Here is a 21,466-nt window from a genome sequence, read left to right on the forward strand (position 1 = left end):
GATGAAGAATAATGTCAAGTCCTTCACAGTGATTATCAAACAGCAGTGACAAGACATAGCCTGTCCTGAGGCTACACCAGGACAACACAACTCTCTCCTCCTTAAGAACAACAAATTCCACAACCTCAACATCCTCCAGACCATCAGAATGATCTGAAACCCTGCTCCAGCTCCAGAAATCACAGGGAGCTAAAGCAATGCCTCCTCAACACCATCCATGAGAGGGTCATGAGAAGAGACAGAACAATGCATCTTCACTATTAACCACCAATTATCCTGTGAGACTTTCACAAGAATACTCAGTGGCCCCAGTGATCAAGGGGATTTGGGAACCTGGATTCACAGGAGAGACAGACCAAATTCCTCCTTCACTCCTGTAAACCTCCTTTCCACACTGAAATTACTGTTCACATTCATACTGAATCCAGTGTCTCCAGCCTAGCCACGAGCTATAGGCTAGATCTCAAGAAAAGGGAAATTTAAGGCAGAAGCAGAGGTGCAATAAACCCAGTAACTACAGGAATTATCCACAATGGATGAAGAATTTTCACAATATTCTGAAGTACATATTGCTATGAGTGGATTACCAGCCACACCTACTCAAGGGATTTGACTTCCCCCTTCCTGTTTAAATTTTCCCCCGTGGTACAAAGATTTCTTGAGCTACATTTGGCAAATGTATCTGAAATTCCATGGGAGGTGCTGGAGATTATAACAAAATGGTGGGTTTAAGTATTTTTCTAGTTAAAATCTCAACAGAGTATGGAACAAGGCACAGAAAAGAGAATGCTATATTGAGCATTCTGGGAGCAGCTAAACAGGCCTGTGCTTCAGGGGTGCAGCATCATAGCTTGCAGAGATGTGATATAGGCAGGTATCAATGCCTGAATCTGCCATATCTTTTGAGTATATGCCCCTTGCTCACCCACGTGTATTTTGTAGATGTGCTCACAGCAGAAAGATTGTGACTCTGAAAAATCTTCAATTATATATACAGCATATATTTTGTAAAATCTCATATGCAAGCACTAGTTCCTGTGGGAACAGCAAAATATATTAGGGAGAGAACAGGAGAGAAAGGGAGGAGAGAAGTTAAAGCATATTTATTATCCTGCTGTTGCTGTTGATCTTTTAATGTTCTATAATTATTCAGCAACCATTCATTCCCGAGAAAAAGCACCCTTGACAACTGAGCTCTTGGATTTCTTCCACAAGTCAGTTTTCCAGCTGGGCAAGAATCCCCATCCTCAATTTTGTCCAGTGAAAACAGGAAAAAACATCTCAGTAAGGAAAATGTGTTCAAGCTGTATTTCTCTAAGTTTTCAGCAGGCTAATCCATTTTTCTTATGGACCTTGGATAAACAGCTTTTGCTCTGCTAGTCAGAGCTTTTTCAGGTTTTGTTTTGCTTTGGACACCAGCACGGTGTAACTGCTACAGGACTGCCAAAACCTGAATCAATGCACCGAACTGCCATGACTGAGCAAGTTTTACCTCCTGACACTGCTTACAGATGGCATCCAAATTATTTCTAGCAGACAGCAATCAATGCCTTCTTTTAGGGACCAGGTATCACTTCCTGCATGATGCTGGGAGCTGATAGCTGAGGATCACCTAGCACATCAGTGCTGGGCAGGGAACAGCACCTTCTCTTTACTCCTGCTCTGCTCTCCACCCCTGAAGCACAGACCTGTTTAGCTGCTCCCAGAAAATTCCTTTCCTACAAAAACTTTTTTTTTTTTTTTAAGAAATCAAAATCTTCCTCACTTCACATAATGTTCAACACATCAGTAGTGCTCTAAGGCATCGGGATAGCAAAAGACTAAAATCACTAAAGGAGAAACACAGTCCTGTTCAGCTTCATTGCAGCTAACAGTTGCTAGCAGGGCAGGACCTTTAAATACTGGTTGAAACCTGAAAGTACTTTAAACAGATTACGAAATCAGTATGTGTAGATTCTAGAAGAAAAAGTGCAAAGTCATGAGCACAGGGATGTCCTGCTTGGGCCAGAGGCTGGCTTCACCAAGTAACAGCCAGCTCCCTTCCTAAGCCAGCAGTTGCTCCCTGCTGCTGCTGCTCAGTGCTTTACTTCTTGCTCAAAAGACTACTTCTTGCCTAATTTTCTCCACACTCTCTTCAAGTAAACAGTATTGAAATTTGTTGGAGGGTTTGAGAACTATAATTTAATCAGTACTGAGTGAGGACAAAGTATGTGCTTCTTTTCATCTTAAAATTTTCATTAGTACAATTTGATGTATCACATCAAATTCTCATCAAATGGAAGACAATTAAACATCTTAAGATTAAAAAAAAAAAAACCAAAACCCTAAATTTCCAGTTTTTCTTCAATAAGAATATATGAGAAGACTTCTTTTACCTGTTTTCACAGTCTTTTGCATGCAAATTTAATTAATGGTCATAAATACCTAGAAATACTTTCTCCAAAGCATCCTTTAAGAGTCTTCACTTCTTACTTAGTTGATTTATTGCATGGAGATTTACCCAAGGTGGAGTCAATAACACTGCAGCTACCTACTCATCTAATCTCCTGCTCAGGCACACTCAGCAGAGCGTGCCAAAATCTGGTTAGTCAATTCCAGTTGCAGCAAGCCTGGCCTGTCCCAGCATGACAAAGGCTGAGCAAAATCTTCCCTGCAATTGCTCCTGCAGCACCAGAGGAAAAGAGAGGATATCCTTCTCTCCTATAATTTTTCTTCTCTTTTTTTCACCTAAATTCACAAAGAATTATTATTTAATACTAAGAATGGTAAAGTAAATTTCTGTTTTGGTCATGTCAGACCTGGTGGGCTGTGTATTAGTGAAAGACAGCAAAATAATACTTTGTAACCCAAGGGTTAAAAACCGAGGGAGACAATTAATAAAACTAACAAGAGGATAAAGCAGATAGATGTGGAAAACAAATTATGGCCACAGCTGCTCTGAAGTGACTGGCTACTCATAATTGTTGATCTAGTCCTTTTCTCCAGCTGCTAAACTGCATTAACATGGCTAAAAATACCTTTTCTACTTTTTTTGGCTCTCCTTATTGCTTTCCCTTTCAAGAAACATTACTAATTGCCAAAGGAGTAGTGTATTGCAGAGTATGTGGGTCACAAGCCATATTATGAAAGCACTAGTGAAAATGTTAACACTTTCTGAACTCCTGACTTAGGGAGCATATATTTTCTAAACTGGAGTTTCTGCGTTTTACTGTTCCTCTTTCTTTATTCCCCTGGGTATCTTGTACAAGCTGCTTGAGTCATATCCCACACAGACTATGGAGAACTTTAACTACTATGGCCTCATGTCTAAGATCCTGAGAAGCAGGGAGTGTTCTTAATTAATTCCTCAGACACCCAGCAGACAGAAACTGGCACCTTTATCTACTGTCTGCTGCTCCCTTCCACTTCCAGGCATGAACAGCCCAGGTCCAAGCTGGCAGCCTTTCCCAGTGGAAGCATTTTTCCTGAAATGAGCCACACTGAAAATGACAGGACTTGGCTGCACAGAGTTCTGGCAAGAATAGCCTCTAAACAACAGAAAAATCCCAACAGTTTTCATCAAGGAGACATGTCAGCTCCTGAGGCTTGCACCTTATTGCAGAGAGTGAGCTAAGTGGTTCCAGAATAAAAAGAAGTCAAAGCAATAGCAGCTTTACACAGCTGGTACCCTCAAGGAGAGCATGTGCCAATCTCACACCAGACCAGCACTAGTAAATCAGCTTTCCAAATGCAAGTGCTGCACAGAAGAGAGGCAAGAGTGAATAAAATTGTGGGCTTGGGGCTAAGGCTCCACATTTAACTCAAACCATGCCCATGGGCACAAAACAACCCCCCCCCCCCCCCCAATCATTCCTCAACAGAGATCAATTTCATTCACTTTCCAATAGCACTGACAGATTCATTCGCTGGGCCAAGAACAGGATAGGAGATGTACATCAGCAAGCAGATAATTTTGAAAGAAATGGATTTCTTTCCACAGCTGCTGAATAATATTTTATTCCCTAAAAAGAGGCAAAATTAACAAGCAGTATTCATGAATGTGATACAGCCTGATTTGATCAATGCTTTCTCCCTTTATTAAGATGTTTGTTAATTATTCATTCCATAATTTTCCTAAAATGCTTGCTAAATGCATTAAAAAGTATGCATCTTTATACATTCAATTACAGGCAGAAAATTTCTATTGCTTGATTGGGGAGTCACGATGCCAACAGCTCTCATAGCTTGCCATCTTTGAAGGCAGAATCATACTTAAAACTGAGCGTAACTAGGCTTTTCATCTGAAACTGTAATTACTTTCCACTTCAGAGTTACACAATGGAGCATCTTCCTACACCAAAGCCTCCCAGAGCACAGCCAGCTTGCAAAAATCAGACAAAGAACATTATCGATTTTCTCAGGGGAGTAAGATATTTGCCAACTGTCAAGAAGAAACTGTAACTATTCACGTGTAGCAAAAGTAGATGCAGTGTCACACATCCCCATGTCCATATTCCAGAAATCATTGCAGCTGAATGAAACCTCAGTTTATTGCAATCCAAGCAACATGAGAAACTAGAACAGCCTCTAGGAAATTAGTAACATATACATGAAGAAAAGGATAACACAGGTTTTGTCTGGGGTAAGGAGGGGAAGGAATGAACTTCCATGTAAATACATGCTGTTTAAAAAGAAGTTCAGCAGAAAAAAGGTCGGAGCAAGATTTGGCACACAAAAAAAATAATCGCACTTGCCTACAAATCATAAACATGACCCAAGTCAGAGAAAAAAAATGGCATCAGTACTTCAGCTGAAATTGCTACTCACCTGATATAGATAATGAAGAGGATGAAATTCCAAAAGGCTTCCACACATTTTATGTATTTATACACACACAAACATATATATTCATGCTTTATCGGAATCCTTCTATACCAAGATATTACAACCACATCAGAGGAAGGGAGTAAGAAAAGACAAGCAAAGAGAAAATGCCTTTAAAGAGCAGTTAATCACAGCACTGTTTATTAAAGAAAGGAATGAAATAATTTAAAAAGCATTTCAAACCTCAACCAGTAGCTTGATCAAAACAACAAAACCCCTTACCTGTGCATTCTTATTCCTGGCTTCTCTCCTTGCTGCTTTTTCTTTTAGCCTCTTCTCCTGAAATAAACAAGATGTACAGTTTTAAAGCAAACTCCTGCACTGTTTTTATTTTTCTTTAATATTTTAAGATTAATGTTGAGCCATCTAGGTATTTTTAATGCACACATTAGACTGGTGGTATTCACCCTACATGTTATTGAAAACAATAAATGAAAGATCTGAATGAGACACTATTCTTCTTGCTCTTAAAGGAAATCATAAAACTACAAGAATGGTCAAAGCTCATATTTTATCAAGACTTACTACTCTTAAAGGAATAATGCGGCTGAGTAATTTAACAGAGCTAGTATTTGTCTGTAAAATAAGGTAGTTAAAATTATACTAAGAGATCCAATTTTGCTTATTTCTCAGTGACTTAAAATGAAATAAAATCCACTTAAACTAAAATGAAAATTTTCCTAACTTCAAAACTGCTTAAGTAACTGGGAAGCGAAAGCTAAAACATCTTCTGCCTTTCATACGTCCATTACCAACAAACACTTTAAAACAGCATTTGCTTAGTAATTGCATTGATTCAGAAACCGTAACAAAGCTCTCTTAACCAAAAAGATTCTGCTGCAGGAAAATGACCTAAATGCAGATAAAACTCATCCAAAGCCACCTGCTAGATCTGTCAGCATACAGAAGAGCCCAAGATATTTAAATCAAATTACATTTATTGCAGCTTGTTTTGTTTATTATTACACCAACTAAAGTATTATCTCTATATTTATACTGTCAGGTCCTTGTAATTGAACATCCCTTAAATTCTTTATTTCATGAGGAAAAGACAGAAATTCAAATGAGAGCACATCCTCTAGAAAAGCACATGGTTCCCTCTTCTTATCTTAGTGATCCTGATGACATTGGTATTGAAACTCTTTTATGCTAGCATAAAAATGTTTCTGAAATACAACTCAGTTTCTCTGAGCAATACAGGCCACCCTGGCATCAGCACATTTAGACTCAAATCCACATAAAAGGAGACATTAACATCAGTCCAGGGTCAGCACTTCAGCACAGAGAAGGCTGAATTGCAGTTACAAATCAGCTCACTCATGGGAGTAAGGAGAAAGCTACAGTTTCAGTAGTCCTGGTGCCATTTCACCACAATGATGCTGCCAAAACATATTGGTAGGTATCACACAAAGTTGTTCAGAAAAGCAGAGTTTGACTGCAGACATGGGAAAAAGAGAACACAGCCACCAAGATTTTCAAAGCTGGTGGATAAATTCAGGGCCTTTTGAGACATTTGCCAGGTATGTGCCATTTTCTAGTCTCCCAATTGCCCACACTATACAAGTGTTAGCTTATTTTCAAAATCCCTTTCTGTGTAAGTCAACCTCTTCTCTCCAAATCAAAATGAAACAATTCCCCAATGCTTTGTGCAAAGCTGTCTGACTCAAACAGCTCAATACACTCAGGGTTACATACCAGAGCCTTTAATGCATGCTGTGAAACTAAAAAAAAAACCCAAAAAACACACTACTGCAGACACATACAACATAGCTGTCTTATTATTTAGGTGTGTTAAAGTATTAAAAAATATAATTAAAAAAAGAAAAAAAAAATAAGAGAGAGAGAAAAAATTACATTTAAGGTCACAAGTGCATCATATGGGACAACAAAAGCCACCAGGACCAAGTAATGTCTGGTCTACATGCAGTTCCTCCAACTAAGTAGTCCTATGCATCATGGTCATAACATGATCATCCATATTATGATTCCTTCTCACCCAAGTCAAATTTATATAAGTTTCTGATCCTTTTTACTTATGCTTTTCTAATTATTCACTTAATTTTTCCACTTCCTCCATCCCACATGGTTTAGCTGCACATTCTCCACTCTTTGGGGTAACCATTGGGGTTCTCTCATTTTTCTGCTAAAACTGTGGTAATATTCAAACTTAACCCCTAAAAAACAGAGAGGACATAGGTAGAAAGTAATACACCGTATGTTACAAAGCAGCTTTTGACTTGGACAGTTTAGAAAATTTTGGATAGAAAAATTCTGATGGAAAAATTCTATGGTGTATGAAATGTCAGTGTTTTAACTACAGCTACAGACTTGAACAAATATAGCAGCAAAGTTCCTGCTCAAGGGATTTATAACAGAGCCCTGAGAAGACAGCTATGAAAGCAGAAGACTGACATAAGGACACAGGAGAGGAGAACACAGGCAGCATTATAAACTGTTGTCTCTAAAGGACAGTGAAGACACAAAAAGATTCTAAAGTTAATAGGTCCAGAGACTGAAATAAGGAGCACAAGAGAAAAACAAGACAGAGAAGCAATCACCAGGAGATGCTGTCAAGACCTGTTTTTTTTTTTTCCCAGGCAGGGGGGAGAAAGGGTTTGGATCCCTGTCAGTGAAAAACAAAAGCAGATTTTGCAGAGGATGCATGCATGCTGGCCCCAAGCTGGAGCTAGGAGTGCATTTCAGAAGCCAATGTCCTAATCAGGCTGCTTCTGCTGCTTGACACCAACACACTCTGAACAACACTGGCCACTCACAGGGTCACAGGATCAGTCCAACTGGAAAGAACATCAGGAGGTCTCTCTGGTTCAACTTCCTGCTCACAGAAGAGTCAGCTCTGAGGTAAGGTCATGCTGCACAGCGCTTCATCCAGCCATGCCAAAATCCCAAGGCTGGAGACTGCACATCATCTCTGATCAGCCCATGCCACAGCCTGACTGCTCTCACACAGAAAAATTCCTCATAAATCCATGCTGAATCTCTTGTTTTCCTTATGGCCATTGCCAGAGGTTTTGGTCCATTTAATTTGTGACATGTTAATTTACTAATCAGAACATTCATGTGAAAAGCCATGTAGAAATTTCAGTGTATTCCACAAATGTATTTACAAACAAGGTTCTGCTCTGACAAAAACATGTAACTCACTATACATCTAATTCCTACAAACCCTCACTGGCTAGTATTGTATTCTTTTCATTTAGTTTTTCATTAATAGTATTATACAGCTCAGAGATCTTCTTGGTCAGCTTTTTAAATTTACTGCAAATTATCTTTTTTTCTTCCCTCTTTCAAAGCTACTTTAAAAGGATCGGTTATAGCCTCAGTAATCAAAGGGATGAAAATTTTTAGTCATCAACATGTAATATGGCTAAATCACTTGGCTTTAAAGAGAGTCGCAAACCTTCTAACACTTTTTTGCACTAGAACTGACAACAGAAACAGCTCTGCATAAAAGGAGCCCAAACCATGGATAAAGCTGTGTCTAATATGTGGAAAAAATGCTCACTGCTCTTAACCATGAAGCTAAGAAGTCTGACACTGGCTTCTTTTCACATTTAATCTCTCCTTCCTTCTACTGTTGGGTTTTAAAACAAAAACTCATTTCATTCTTAAAACTCCAACACACTTAAATAAATATTCTAACATTTACATTCCATGTTCTCAACCTGAGACAAAAAAATAATTAACTGTAGCACGGCAGCTCTCTCTAGCTGGTGAGGTCAGGAATATGTCAAAGACACATTAATAGAGAGCTTAAATCCCAAGTTTTTAGTTATAAAAAAATTAAGTCCAACAATTTTCTTTCCTCCCAGAGGAAATCCCCTCCTCCTTGGACTCTCCTCTTTCTACACTTAGGATTTCATTTTACATTGTACAGAGGGTTTAGGGTTTACTGCAATATAAAAAAATACAGTGTTTATTTCTGTTATTTCTATTACGAATAGCTTTGTTTCATGCAGTAATTTTACTTTTAGCTTTTTTGAGACGTAGAAAATTTGTACAATAAAAGTCGCCTTTCTTTCTTTTAAAGAACTTATGCATAGGTCAGATTTACATTCAATAAATTCTTTTAGCTGGTGACAAGCTGCTGTTTTTCCACCCTAAAATTTCACTGACCTCTTATATTTCCTTACCTGAAGACAAATAAAAGTTTCACTCAACAAAACTAATGCATATTATGGCATATTTAGCTCTGAGAGCATTAAAAAGCCTGTGGCAAATCTATTTCCTGGAAAAATTTCATGCTCATCTGAGTCCTCTGAAGTCTTTTTATTTAAATACTCAAGAACTCCCTCAGGTTTTGATCCATCATTTTAACACTAGATTTTTAGTAACTATTCCTTTACATACTGATGCCATAATTTGGAGCTACCAACCCATTCTATTTAACAGCTGAGGTAATGGTCTACCACACAACAGATCTTCACAGGTGATCAAGTTCTGGAACAAATCATTCCATTGCCTGGAAAAATCTGTCTGTCATTTGTAAATACATGTTGGTCAATAGTGGAACCTTGTCTTGGTATCCAACTATCTTTTGTTATTTTAGTGGGACACAGCTAAATTCAGTCAGTTGTGCTGCAGAAAACACAGAGTTGTTCAAAAGTTCAGAGCAGTTCTCATACAGCGGCATTGCAATAGTCAAGAGCTGGTTTCCACCAAAATTTTGAAGCACAAATGTGCTTGAAAACTGATTTAATAAACGTGTTTCCCACAGTTTTCTTCCCCAAGATTTCACACCAAGCTTGAATTGTTTCCATGCTCATGGCTCATTGCTACATCTATATTGCTATGTAGCTTAATATTTCGCCTTACAGAAACTAGAAAACCAGCTACATGCAAGCACTTCTCCAACTAACATTCCTAACAAACATTCCAAAACAAACTAACATTCCTAACTCAAACATTGAACTGCATAAACTTATTAGTATTTCTTTGAATACTATTTTTTAAAAAAATCTGGAAATAACTACAGTTTTGGTAGCTATTAAATAAATCTTAATACCTTCAGGAAAAAAAGCAAAACCATTGCCATTGTTTTGTGTTTGTTTTGTTGTTTTTTAATCTCAATGTTTGGTTTTAGAAACCTATTAAATAATCTCTTTAAACAACAAGCTATATAAACATAATGATGTAAGCCTCATCTGTAAAGCTGATGTTTATTTAAAGGCAGGAAAACTGAAATACCTAGTAATCACCAATTTAAGGCAACACAGAGTAGGCATCAAATGCATGTGAAAAACAGCATATGGACAATCTTAATCATTAAACAAGCACTGGAAAAAGTCTTAGAGGCAGTGAAAAAAAGCATTCTCATTAAAAAGAAGAAAACAGAAGCTAGAAGAAACTGACCCTTAAAAGGACATTCTTGGAACAAAACCAACACAAGAAACCAGTGGACAAAGATCAAAATAATTCCTTTCCCACATAGACCTGAACACAGTGAGTAGGTTTTAAGGATAGGGAATTTTTTCTAAAGCTTTTAAGTGAGTTGGTTTAAACATGTACATGGATGAGAGGCTGGCCGTGAGCTGTCAGTGTGCTCCCACAGCCCAGAGAGCCAAACGTGTCCTGGGCTGCATCCATGGTGGGCAGCAGGGCCAGGGAGGGGATTCTGCCCCTCTGCTCTGCTCAGAGCCCACCTGCAGGGCTGCACCAGCTCTGGGGCACCAGCACAGGGAGGACAGGGACCTGTTGGAGTTGGTACAGAGGAGGTCAATGAAGGTGATCTGAGAGCTGGAAGACATTTCATATGAAGACAGGCTGAGAGAGTTCAGAGTATTCAGCCTGGAGAAGACTCTGGGAAGACCTAAATGTGGCCTTCCAGTCAGTCAGCTGGAAAAGAACTTTTACAATGGCATGTACTGGGCAGGACAAGGGGTAAAGGCTTTAAATTGAAAGAGATTTAGATTAGTTTAGATTGAAGATTACAAAGAAATCGTTTACTGTGAGAGTGGTGGGACTGAACCTACACATACACAAACATATAAGTGCAAGATAAAGGTAGCACTAATTCAAAATACAGCTACAACAGAATTACATGATGAATGAAGGTAGATAACTAACTAGTTAGTTAACGATTAAAAGTAATGTTTAAAGCTGTGAACTAAAATTTTAACAAAAAATCAATGGAAGTCACACTGCAAACCATGCTAGTATATTCCAGAGAAAAATAGAGGAAAATTTACAATGATGCCCTTCATCTCATTTTGTGGCTGCTTTAGCCTTTGAAGGGATGATGCCAGTGGAAAATTCATTATCAATAGAGGTCACAGGTTCCTGAGCTGTCTTAATGCAGCCACCCATAAGGAAATACCCAGCTCAAACACCAGGAAAACCACAAAGCCCAGGCCTCCCAGCACACTGCAGCTGCAAAAGGCATGCCAAGGGGAACACAGAACTGCCACAGCATGGCTGCCTCCACACCTTTCTCCTTTGAGCCAGCCTTAGCCCAAGGCTGCTTTTACTGCTCTGCCTGGGGTTAGGGTTCTGCCTAGGGTTGGGTTCCAAAAACCACAGAGCCCAGGGCTTCTGAGAGAAGGCAGAGAAGCCCCTCACATATCTGTGCCTGCTCATGCAGGCACCCAGCAGCACTGGGATCCTCAGCAAGAAAGGGTGCAGCTCCTGCCAGAAGCTGCAAGGGTACCTCACAGAGCCTTACACACAGAGGTCAGCATTTTGGGCTGTTGTTCCAGTACATCCTTCAGCAGGACAAGCAGCCTGGCATGGAAGCTCCCCTACAGCACTAGGGCTGGTAAAGGCCCACTTTAAGGTTATGCCTGAACTACTTCACCCTCTACCCACAGCTGTGTCCTCCTGGCATTCATCTGACTAGTTGTGTACACAAACCAGCTGGTTGGAGCCTGGTGCTAGGACTATCATTGCCATATGGGCCATTCACTTCAGAGCTGGATTCAATAGTCCTTGTGGGTCCCTTTCAACTCAGAATATTCTGTCACCTGTGATCTCGTTTTCTTATTTTTCACACCAATAAGATGAGGTCAAGAACTCTAATTTTGCTGCAAGACTCTTAAAAAACATCCAAGAACAATTCAAGCTCTAAGTGTAGCCCATTCAGCTGTTGAAGTGAAAGATAAACAAGCAAGCCCTTGCCTCCACTGGCACCACAGGGAGACCAGATGGATGCTGCAGCTAAGGCTGAAACAGGATGCTTGTCATCCCATTTCTCAGTGTCCATCACCCTTATCTTAATAGCTGTGCATCTGGAGCATAACAGCAGCACTGCCTGCACACAAAAGCTATGGAAGAGCTCAGACAGGCTTTCTAACAAAGTAATACTCCTTGATTTATTTTACACATCTCTCCATCTATACTCTTCCTTGCTGTTCAGCTGAGCACTCCTCTCAGCAGAAACCTCCTTCCCTTTATATTTTGTTCCTACGCTGGCATACTCTTTACATGAGAGAATTTTATCATTCTCACCCAGTACCACATTAAACCAACTGTACACATGGTAATCTGACAAATTCCACCTCAAAGTGCAGGACTATTCAGGTGCTTTATTTAATAAAGAGCATAATCCTGTATGGCAATTTTTTTACTCCTTCAGATTACTTCCTTGGAAATATGATGCAACTTTCTTTTAGAATTAATCTAATGACCGATTTCAAACTAAAAATACTGTTTTTCATGGGAGCATTTATCTTCAACCATATTGAACAGCTTGTGTTATATAACATCTATTTTATAAAATAAAAAAAATCCCTGTGGAGTCTTTTCCATTTCTTGAGCATGATATATGTTATTCAATGATTTATTACAACACACTACAACTTTTAGAATTATTTTATAAAACTATAAACCAAACATGTTTCAATCAAAACTACTCTGCCATCAACAGAAATCACTTGCAAAAGCAGGGAGGCAGAGCCTAGAGCTCCATTTGGAATGGGGCTGCCAAAGGAAGGAATAAGTCCTAGGGACACATTGAGGGTAGGGATACGCTGAATGTAAACGTGCAGTTTGCAATGATGGCCTATAACAACTGAGACAAAGACAAGAAGGAGAAAAAGTACTAAAGTGAATATGAAATACTCTAACCCTAATGAGCAGTAAGGCAGACAGTAGCAAAAGATGTGAACTTGTAAGTCACTGAGAGATGAACACTTAAGGAACCACACACAATCTTGGGAAGATTCACACAAAACTTTGTAACTGGCAAGAAAAAGAGAAAACAGGTTATCTATGTTTATCAGCCTCATAGGAAAGAGCAAATTTAAAATGGAGTATTTGAAAGGTACTATAAGACTGAGCAGAAAGACCAGCATGAGTAAAAACCCAAGGTCAGTGACTACACAAGGGCCCTATGATGTAGGTATGAAATAAGACATATTTAGGATCCACTCTACTATTTAATGTGTTGGTGAGTGTGCTTATCAATCAAAGGAGTGATGAGATCTTCTTAGTCCTGCTGGTGAACATCACCCCTTATCAGTCAACAAGAAGAAATAAGCTTGTGCTGCCTGTGCTGTGCATGTTTATATGAGTGCAGCCTCTCTTGTCTTTGTGGACATCCAGAGTGTGTCTTGTGTGTGTGTGTCCCTCTGTGCAATACATGTGCAGGGGGCTCGCTCTGCAGCCTGGAACAGCAGCAGGCTTCATCAAAAACACCTGCAGATGAAACTGCCTGAGTTCAAACCCAAGGGATTTGGGTCCCTTACCAGTCTGCAATCTCCCATTTTCAAAAATGAATTTTAATCAGAATTCAATATACTCTTTGTGAAAATGAAAGCTATTTATTTTATTATAGTCCCTACCTAAGTCTGGTACAAAGAATTTTCTCTTTTAGCCTTGGAAACAGTTAATAGAGTAATAGTATTTGGGAGAGCAAACACACAAAGGGTGAAACATTGCAGTGTTTGCTCCTCATTAAAATTATGCACTATGCCAGTAACAAATGCATTTAGGGTGCAGGAGACAAACAGAAGAGAGGTACTTTGTTTCAGTTTCTAAAATAATTCTCTATTTTCTACTGAACTAAGAACAGCATAAGCAAAACTTTGAGAACATACAGCCCTAAACATCAAGTGGTACAAATCAAAATCATTTCAGCGGCACAAGGGCCACAAAATATCTCCAGATTCCATAGAGCAACATCAGTATCCCAGGAAGATTGTGCAAGGAATCTCAAAAATACAAAGGATATATTATATTTAAAATACAGAATTGTGGTACAGTGCAGTACCTTCTGAAAGATCCCCCGTCACCCGCAGTCTAACTGAGTCTTCTCTCTATAAATATAGTTTTTAAGGTCTTCCAGGGAGGTACAGAACAACTGCATCTTGCAGTATCAGACCCCTGAAGACAGTCTCAGCTTGATTTCTACTAATACTGCCCAAATAAAATTATATTTTAAAAAATATTCTAGCCTTCTTCTCACACCGATCATTCAAAATTCACAGTCTATCTTACTGGTGAGAAAGAGAGGTAAGAAATAAGGCTCCTATTCATCTCTCCTTCATCGCCAACAGGCATTTTTCTGAGCTTGAGTTAGTACAGGGAAAGAGAGGTTATTAAGAAGTGAGATGAATCCCCCTCTGCCACTATTTTCCTCCTAACAACACTGCATTTTCAGTTGAAAACTTGAAAAATGGAGTGCCAAAACATGTTCTGAATAGTTTATTCACTTTTCCTTTATTGCTGTTTATAACGTTACACACATTTCAAATGGCTTTCATTAAACAGCCATTAATGCAGAATTCTTTTCACATCATCTTGATCAGTGTTACTGTCCTTCCCTTGTGCTCAACCACTAAAACTTACTTAGCTTCCAAGTCTTCAGTAAGCATTAATTACATTACAATTATACCTCAGAGTTTTATTTACTTCTATCCATCTGATTTTCAGTTCTTCCATATTTGCAGAGCAAGGAGGATAATAAAATGTGAGACTCATGAAGGAAACCTAATTATAGTGTAGATGCTTTGCAAGTTGCCACAAGCCTTAAGGCGCTGCAACACACAACTCTTCTAATCCGAGCATCTCATGAATGCATCAAAACATTTTTCTGATCATACAGGAAACTGTGCTCATTTAAATTACATTCACAAATGGATTTAAAAGCAATGGCCTGTGGATACTTCTGAATAGTTTTGTTCTTCATCAGAAACAGCTTTGCAAGGAAAGTTCATAATAAGCTTATGTGCCATGTTCCCTTAGAAAAAAAAAAAAGCTATTTTAGAGATGTTTTGATTTCAAGAAGTTAACTTTTTTTCCCAGAGATCTCTAATCTTCAAGATTATACTGCAGAAACCTTAAGAAAGGGATTCTCAATTGAAGATGACCTATAAAAGTACAAGCTTAATGAAAACACTGCTTTTTCTACATCCACTCATTACCTAAATCAAAAACTGAACCCACCTATTGATAAAAAAACCCAGATCAAATAACATCTGCATTTATAGCCTTCTGTAAATTGTTTTGTTATTATAAGTCACCATTTCAAAGCCAATGTAGAGACTTATTAACACACATTCAGCTTGAGGGGACTTTATGATTATATGTAAATAACCAAGTATCGGACTGCTACATTTGATTAATTAGAAAGAAAATGCATTTGTCTCTAGTGGTCTGCTAACCTTGATAACTTTAATAGATTTAGCATGTTTCAAAACTTGATTTAAATGGAAAAAAAAAACAACTGCCACACACACACACCAGGAAACTACACCAGGTATCAGCTGCAGTAGGGAAGAAAAGGAATTAAGAAGAGGAAATATGAATTAAGATATATTTGAAACTTGATGTAAGTGAAGGAACAGAAGAAAGTTAAGTTGATGAAAATGTTAACCAAAAGCAGAAAGGAAAGATTCAGCCATAGCTTTTTCAAAAAGCTAGGAAAATGAGTTGTAGGAGAATTCAGCAGCCAAGTCAGAAAACCAAGAAAACAAAGTTGTCACATCTGATATTGGAACATGTCAAATGGACAAAGATCTTCAGCAGTCTGCTTGCAGGAAGGAAATTTAAACAAAGATAGAATTAAATAATTAGCATTACTGCAGAAAGGACAGGTCAGATAACAAAGTTCATGTTATGACATGATGTATTTTGGCTCACAGTGAAGCAGAGAGGATTTAAAAAGAAGCAACGACAGTCACAAGTGATGGATTTAGGACTTTGTATAAAGGGTTCTGCTGAGTGCCAGCAAAGGGATATATACGATGGGATTAAAGTTTGTGACTTTAAAAAGCTCCTCTTTCAATGACACAAGAAAGGGCACTAAGACATATGCACTTACACAAAATCCAAAGTCATGAAAATAAAGTCTCCTAGTCTTTTTACTGCTCTCACATCCTTTACTGGTAACACACTTGAATATTTATCTTTTAGGTTTCACCCTCTCACTCCAAATGAGGGCAAGAAATAACTTAGACCACTTGCCTGTCAGGCTTACATAAACAACCAAACTTTTAATAAGAAATTCAGACAATCATCAGGTACCTGATCAGGCTTCCACAGCATAGTCATGATACAGACTTGCATAGTTCTTCTTTCATATCACTGAGATGTAAGCCAAAGATTCAGACTCAACTAGTATCTGCTGCTGAGCAATTATCTTTTGGGAAGGGAAACCTTATGAGGTGGGAGAATTTTTAAATACCATTGGGAAGTCACTGTGAAAATGGCCATGTAGCTCGATTTTATCATGAGGCACTACAAATTTTTCCCTGGCATTCTTTCGTTAATGAAGGATAAATGACTTGCCCATTAACAACACAATCAATTCCAAAAATATCAGTGAAAAAACAATGACTGAAATGGCTAAAATGATGTTTATCTATGACACTTACCCATGATTTCTGAATTATGCCACAGAACCTCCCCCTACAGCGTGAATTTTAAAAATTACACATTTTCTGGTAATGAACAAATTGAGTAGTATCTTCTCTACCTAGTAACTATGTAGCTTCTTCATGAATCACTGGAAGAAGGCATCTTCTGGTCACAGGACCAGTTAAAGATGATCCAAAAAGAAAGAGGTATGCCTGTCTCTCCTTGGATGAGACAAAAGAGCAGGGCTTAGCATATTTTCCCTTTAATTACTACTACAGCTGTTTCCTAAGCAGCAACAGTTGACAGTCAAGAATCCCAAACATAAATTGATGACTCAGTAATAAGGAGGAGCAAGAGAATCAATCTGTATGTCAGCCTTACCTTATATAACCTGTATTAATTAATACATGAAATGAATTGGTATCCTAAATGCCTTTTGTAGTGGGGAGAGAGATTAATCTTTAACCACAAAGGTTAGTGAGACAATGGGATGGCAAATGAGGTTCTACCAGAGTAACACCCATCACCTTCCTGCCCTTTCTTTGCAAGTTTCATCTTATTTAAATTTGGATGTTATAATTCTAAACTGTTATAAGACTATTCCAAAAATTAAATCACAATCAGGTAACTGAGTAATTCACTATGTACAGAGAATTTACATATTATGTATTTTTCACCTCAAACTGTAACGTTTCAAATAAAAAATTGGAACAATGTCAGATGTGTGTCAGTCATGCAATGACTGAATGGCAACCCTTAATACTAGACAATCATTTCACAGGATGTCAAACAGAAGTCTTCTTTTTTTTTTAATCTATTTCCTTCCTTTTATATACTATCATTTATTTATTTTATTTCATTTCATAAAGGATAATAGGTGGAGTGTGAAAAATACTCATGCGCTAATCTGCAAGAAGCTTCACATATGACACTTTCTATAATTAAAAAAAACCCAATGACATTGATGTGACCAGTCTGGTAATTTTGTCTGTCTCAGTTTTAAAAAGAGGCATTCTCTTTTCATAGTATCTCAACAGTTTAAGTATTTTTCTTCAATGCAGGGAAATATGTGGTCAACATCATTTGTTCCCCTCAGCACTATAACAATGAAGCTGTGCTAACAGACCAAGAGATGAAGTATTTTATCACTGAAGTCTGATGCCAAACCTACACTCAAAGTCTATGAATCTGCTAGTGAATAAGAGATTGACTGCAAAGTCATAGAATCAGTCTCTCCTTCCCTGTTCATTAAGTGCATCCTTGAAATCTGATTGCATTGTTTTCTGTAAACGACTATTATTTCACTTAGAGCACAGCAAACATGGTTTCTTTTCACCTCCTATCAAATGGAACCCTTTGCTAAAAATGATGTGAGTTTTTTTGTATTTGTCAAATGACTGCAACAGGACTAGAGGAGCAGACTCAAATTAAATGTGTGAAGTACGCTTTGACATTAGCTAGGATACTTCATAGCCAAAACATGACTTGAAACTTTCACAAATTCCTTCCAAATTATTTTGTTCCAACTCAAACACTCACAAACACTGGAGGATCTTGCACTAACTACTTACAATCAGTGGAAAGTCAAACTAAATTTAGTCAGCATTTACAGAACAGGACAATAGAACAACACTTTCTAACACTTTGGAAATTTGAAGCTTTGAGTATAAATCAGGCCTTTAACAACACATAGTTGTGGAATCTTACAAGTCATCCATTATCTGGAGAATGCCATACCCATCTCACAATCACTAACAGAATGACCCCTGAGCTCAAAGACACAGCTGTGTTCTATATGACAGGTACACGGCAAGGTCAGAAAACCCTGCTTTGGTCCATAACAAATAATAGAGAAGTAGGCAGAAAACTTGTGGTCTGCAACTTTTAAAGGTTTTTAAACACCAGAGAGAAGCCAGACTGCAGATACTGATCTTTTCAAGTCACAGCCAAAATCATATCATGTAGTTTGAGTAATTCATTAAGTAAATTCTGATAGCACTAAGCACACTAACACAAAAAGTTAACACTTTGGCCTAGCTGAAATGTGACACTAAATGTTGAGCAAATGGTAGTCTGAAGACACTTCAGAGATACTCTTTCACTGCCAGCAGGTTTTAGAGCATATATGCCTAATAATACTTTCTTTTGGTGAAACAAACCTTTCCAGTGAACACTGTTTAGAAAAAAGATACTCCTAAATTCACCAAACTTTAAAGTTGTAAATAAAATTCCACTGTTACCAACACTTAATGCTGAATAAGGCTTTGTGCTATCCAGCTATTAAAGAAGTTTTCCTGTGAGCAGTGTAGTCCTGAAGAAAACTGAAGAACTTAAATGAACTTGTACTACACTTATTTCACAATGTATTTAAGTATTTTTCCTCACTGAGCAATCCACAGCGCAGTACTTCTGTACTTCAGTAATTGAGGGAGAAATCAACTTACCCTATGTTTTTCCTTTACTTTCTTCCTATATTCTTCTTTGTCAAATTTGTCTTCTTCACGCAGGATTTCTTTGGCTTTATCTAAGTTGATACCACTGGCATCATCTTCGTCATCTGCTTGTGCCAAATTGGATTTCTGCACAGGTGGCCACTGCTGCACTAACTGAATTAGAGATGCCAGCAAGAAAAATAATGGTTAGAATAATTTTTTCCACATCACACTTTTGGTGTCTTAAATATTCCAATACATTAGTTTTTCACACCAAATAAAAAAAGTCATCTGCAAAGGAAACAAATTAATAAACCTTATTTAACACCACACTCAGTTTAAATTTATTATTTTGAAGTGTCTTCATTAGCTCACATTATTATTTAGTGAACTCACTTCAATCTCTTCCCTTATTTTGTCCTCTTTCCTGATTAGGACAAGTAATTTCTAATCCTGCTACTCATTTGGGGAGAAAAAACTACTTGCTCTCAAGAATGACTCCCAGAAAAAAATGTCAGTAAATCTAAACAGTACCTTTCATGTAAACAATCAACATTCCAACATATTAACCAAGACAAAAATTAGACAAACCTTTATTCCAGAATACAAAAAAAATCAAAAACCAAAAAAACATGACTGCAGGCTCATGTTTGAGGGGAGCAAGGAGAACAGACACGGAAGGGTTTTTTGATTATTGTACTAAGACTGTATTGGAAATGTTTGATGACTCATGCTGATGAAATGTTTGATGGATGACACACTGAACACATCCAGCTTCCCCTAAATATCTGAAACTCTGAATTCAAGACAAAGACTAAATATTCACCAAAAAATATCCCCATCTATCTTATGACCTAGTAGCTTATACCTCAGGGTATGAGCACAAACCTTCAAGGGAAAGTCTTTGCAAAATCATTCTTGCTCATGGATTGGTAGAGTACTAACTCTTGAAAGGAAAGTACATGGCAGAAAATAGAGAATGCAAAACTAAACACATTTAGGACTCCCTAATGCACACTGGCTGTTTATTTAATAGGTACAGATAAATGCAACTCATTGTTTCATATCCTTTTGTAAAATTGAGTTTGTGCAGTTGTATTTTCTAGAAAGATACATTTTTAGAGGGCCTAATCAAAGAGAAGCATGTGGAATAGAACAGTAACATTTCAATGCACAATTTTACACAGGTCAGGGAGAAAAAAAGCAAGAACATCCACAGATGCAAATTTTGTGTTTCCTTAAATGTCACCCCTTTTCTATTGTACTGCTTTTCAAACTACAATCTTTGTGATTGTTTTTCTCTCAATTCTTCCACCTTTTTGCTTCATTGCATAGATACCTAAAACATTTGCATATGAATTTTAAGTTGACACAACAGCTTGTGAATATCTAAAAATATCTGACATTGTTTTCAGTCAATGGGGCAACCTCTAAAACCTTTTACATTCTGCCTAATGTTAGTAATTATGCATATGGCTACACTCCCTTCACCTCCAATATAAAATGCTTTATTTTGTCAGAAAAAAAGCAAATTGTATACTTGTAAATGTGACCTCTCTTTATGCCTTACTGAAATTATTATAAAGAGGGGAAAAAACCCACCCTACTTTTATCTTACTGCTGGAAATGGAAGAAACAACATGCACAGCATCTGAAGCTGTGAAATCAAATTATAGAAAAGATCATGGAATGTGGACACTTGCTAGTGAGGTTATTTCCACAGGGAACCCTAGAGTGACTAGCATCCACAACAGTTCCTTTCAGTATAAAGTCAATAAATTTTTCTATTGCTCTACTAAAAGAACAAATCAAATAACCGGCAAATTTCCAAGCACTGCTATGCCAGCACCAGTAAGCCAAAATTTGGTACTTCCTTAGCTATTCTAACAAAACTTTTTATCTAGAAATAGTGAATACTGGGAAGAAAACCACGGGTCTTCTTTCAATTCCAGTACATTAACTCAAGAGTTGGGGGAGCTTTAGCAAACAGCTACAGGAAAATTGTTTTACATTTCTGTGAGAAAAAAATCCAAGCTCTTGATTCCACCTGAAATTGAAGATAATAGGGAGAAAAGAGATACAGTTCTGTACATCCACTTACAGCTCTCATACAAGTATCTTACACATACAAAGATGAAAAGAGGTCAGTGCTCAACATTTCTCTTTTTCTCACTGGAACTGAATTCTAAATGGAAGCCGAACTCTTTTGCAAAAGGTAAGCCAATTACAAATACCACACATTTTTTAGAAGTGTGTCTTTTTATACAGATATAAAGTACATTTTTGACCTTATAGAAACTACAATTAGAATACAGAAATATAGAAACTTCAATTCCCACCAAAATACAATTACTTTTAAG

The 21,466-nt window shown here is 37.7% G+C and overlaps 1 protein-coding gene across 1 annotated transcript in view; it reads right to left on the reverse strand.

The window, feature by feature from the left end:
• DDX10 (DEAD-box helicase 10) overlaps positions 1-21,466 on the reverse strand; it is a 155,605-nt gene that overhangs the window by 35,813 nt on the left and 98,326 nt on the right. The window contains exons 15-16 of the mRNA XM_036388796.2: positions 19,119-19,280; positions 5,086-5,142 (exon numbers count right to left, since the gene is read on the reverse strand). Of these exons, the coding sequence (XP_036244689.1) occupies positions 5,086-5,142; positions 19,119-19,280 (219 nt within the window). The remainder of the gene's footprint in view (positions 1-5,085; positions 5,143-19,118; positions 19,281-21,466) is intronic.

Source organism: Molothrus ater, chromosome 2 (genome assembly GCF_012460135.2).
Source record: "Molothrus ater isolate BHLD 08-10-18 breed brown headed cowbird chromosome 2, BPBGC_Mater_1.1, whole genome shotgun sequence".
Classification (NCBI taxonomy): domain Eukaryota; kingdom Metazoa; phylum Chordata; class Aves; order Passeriformes; family Icteridae; genus Molothrus; species Molothrus ater.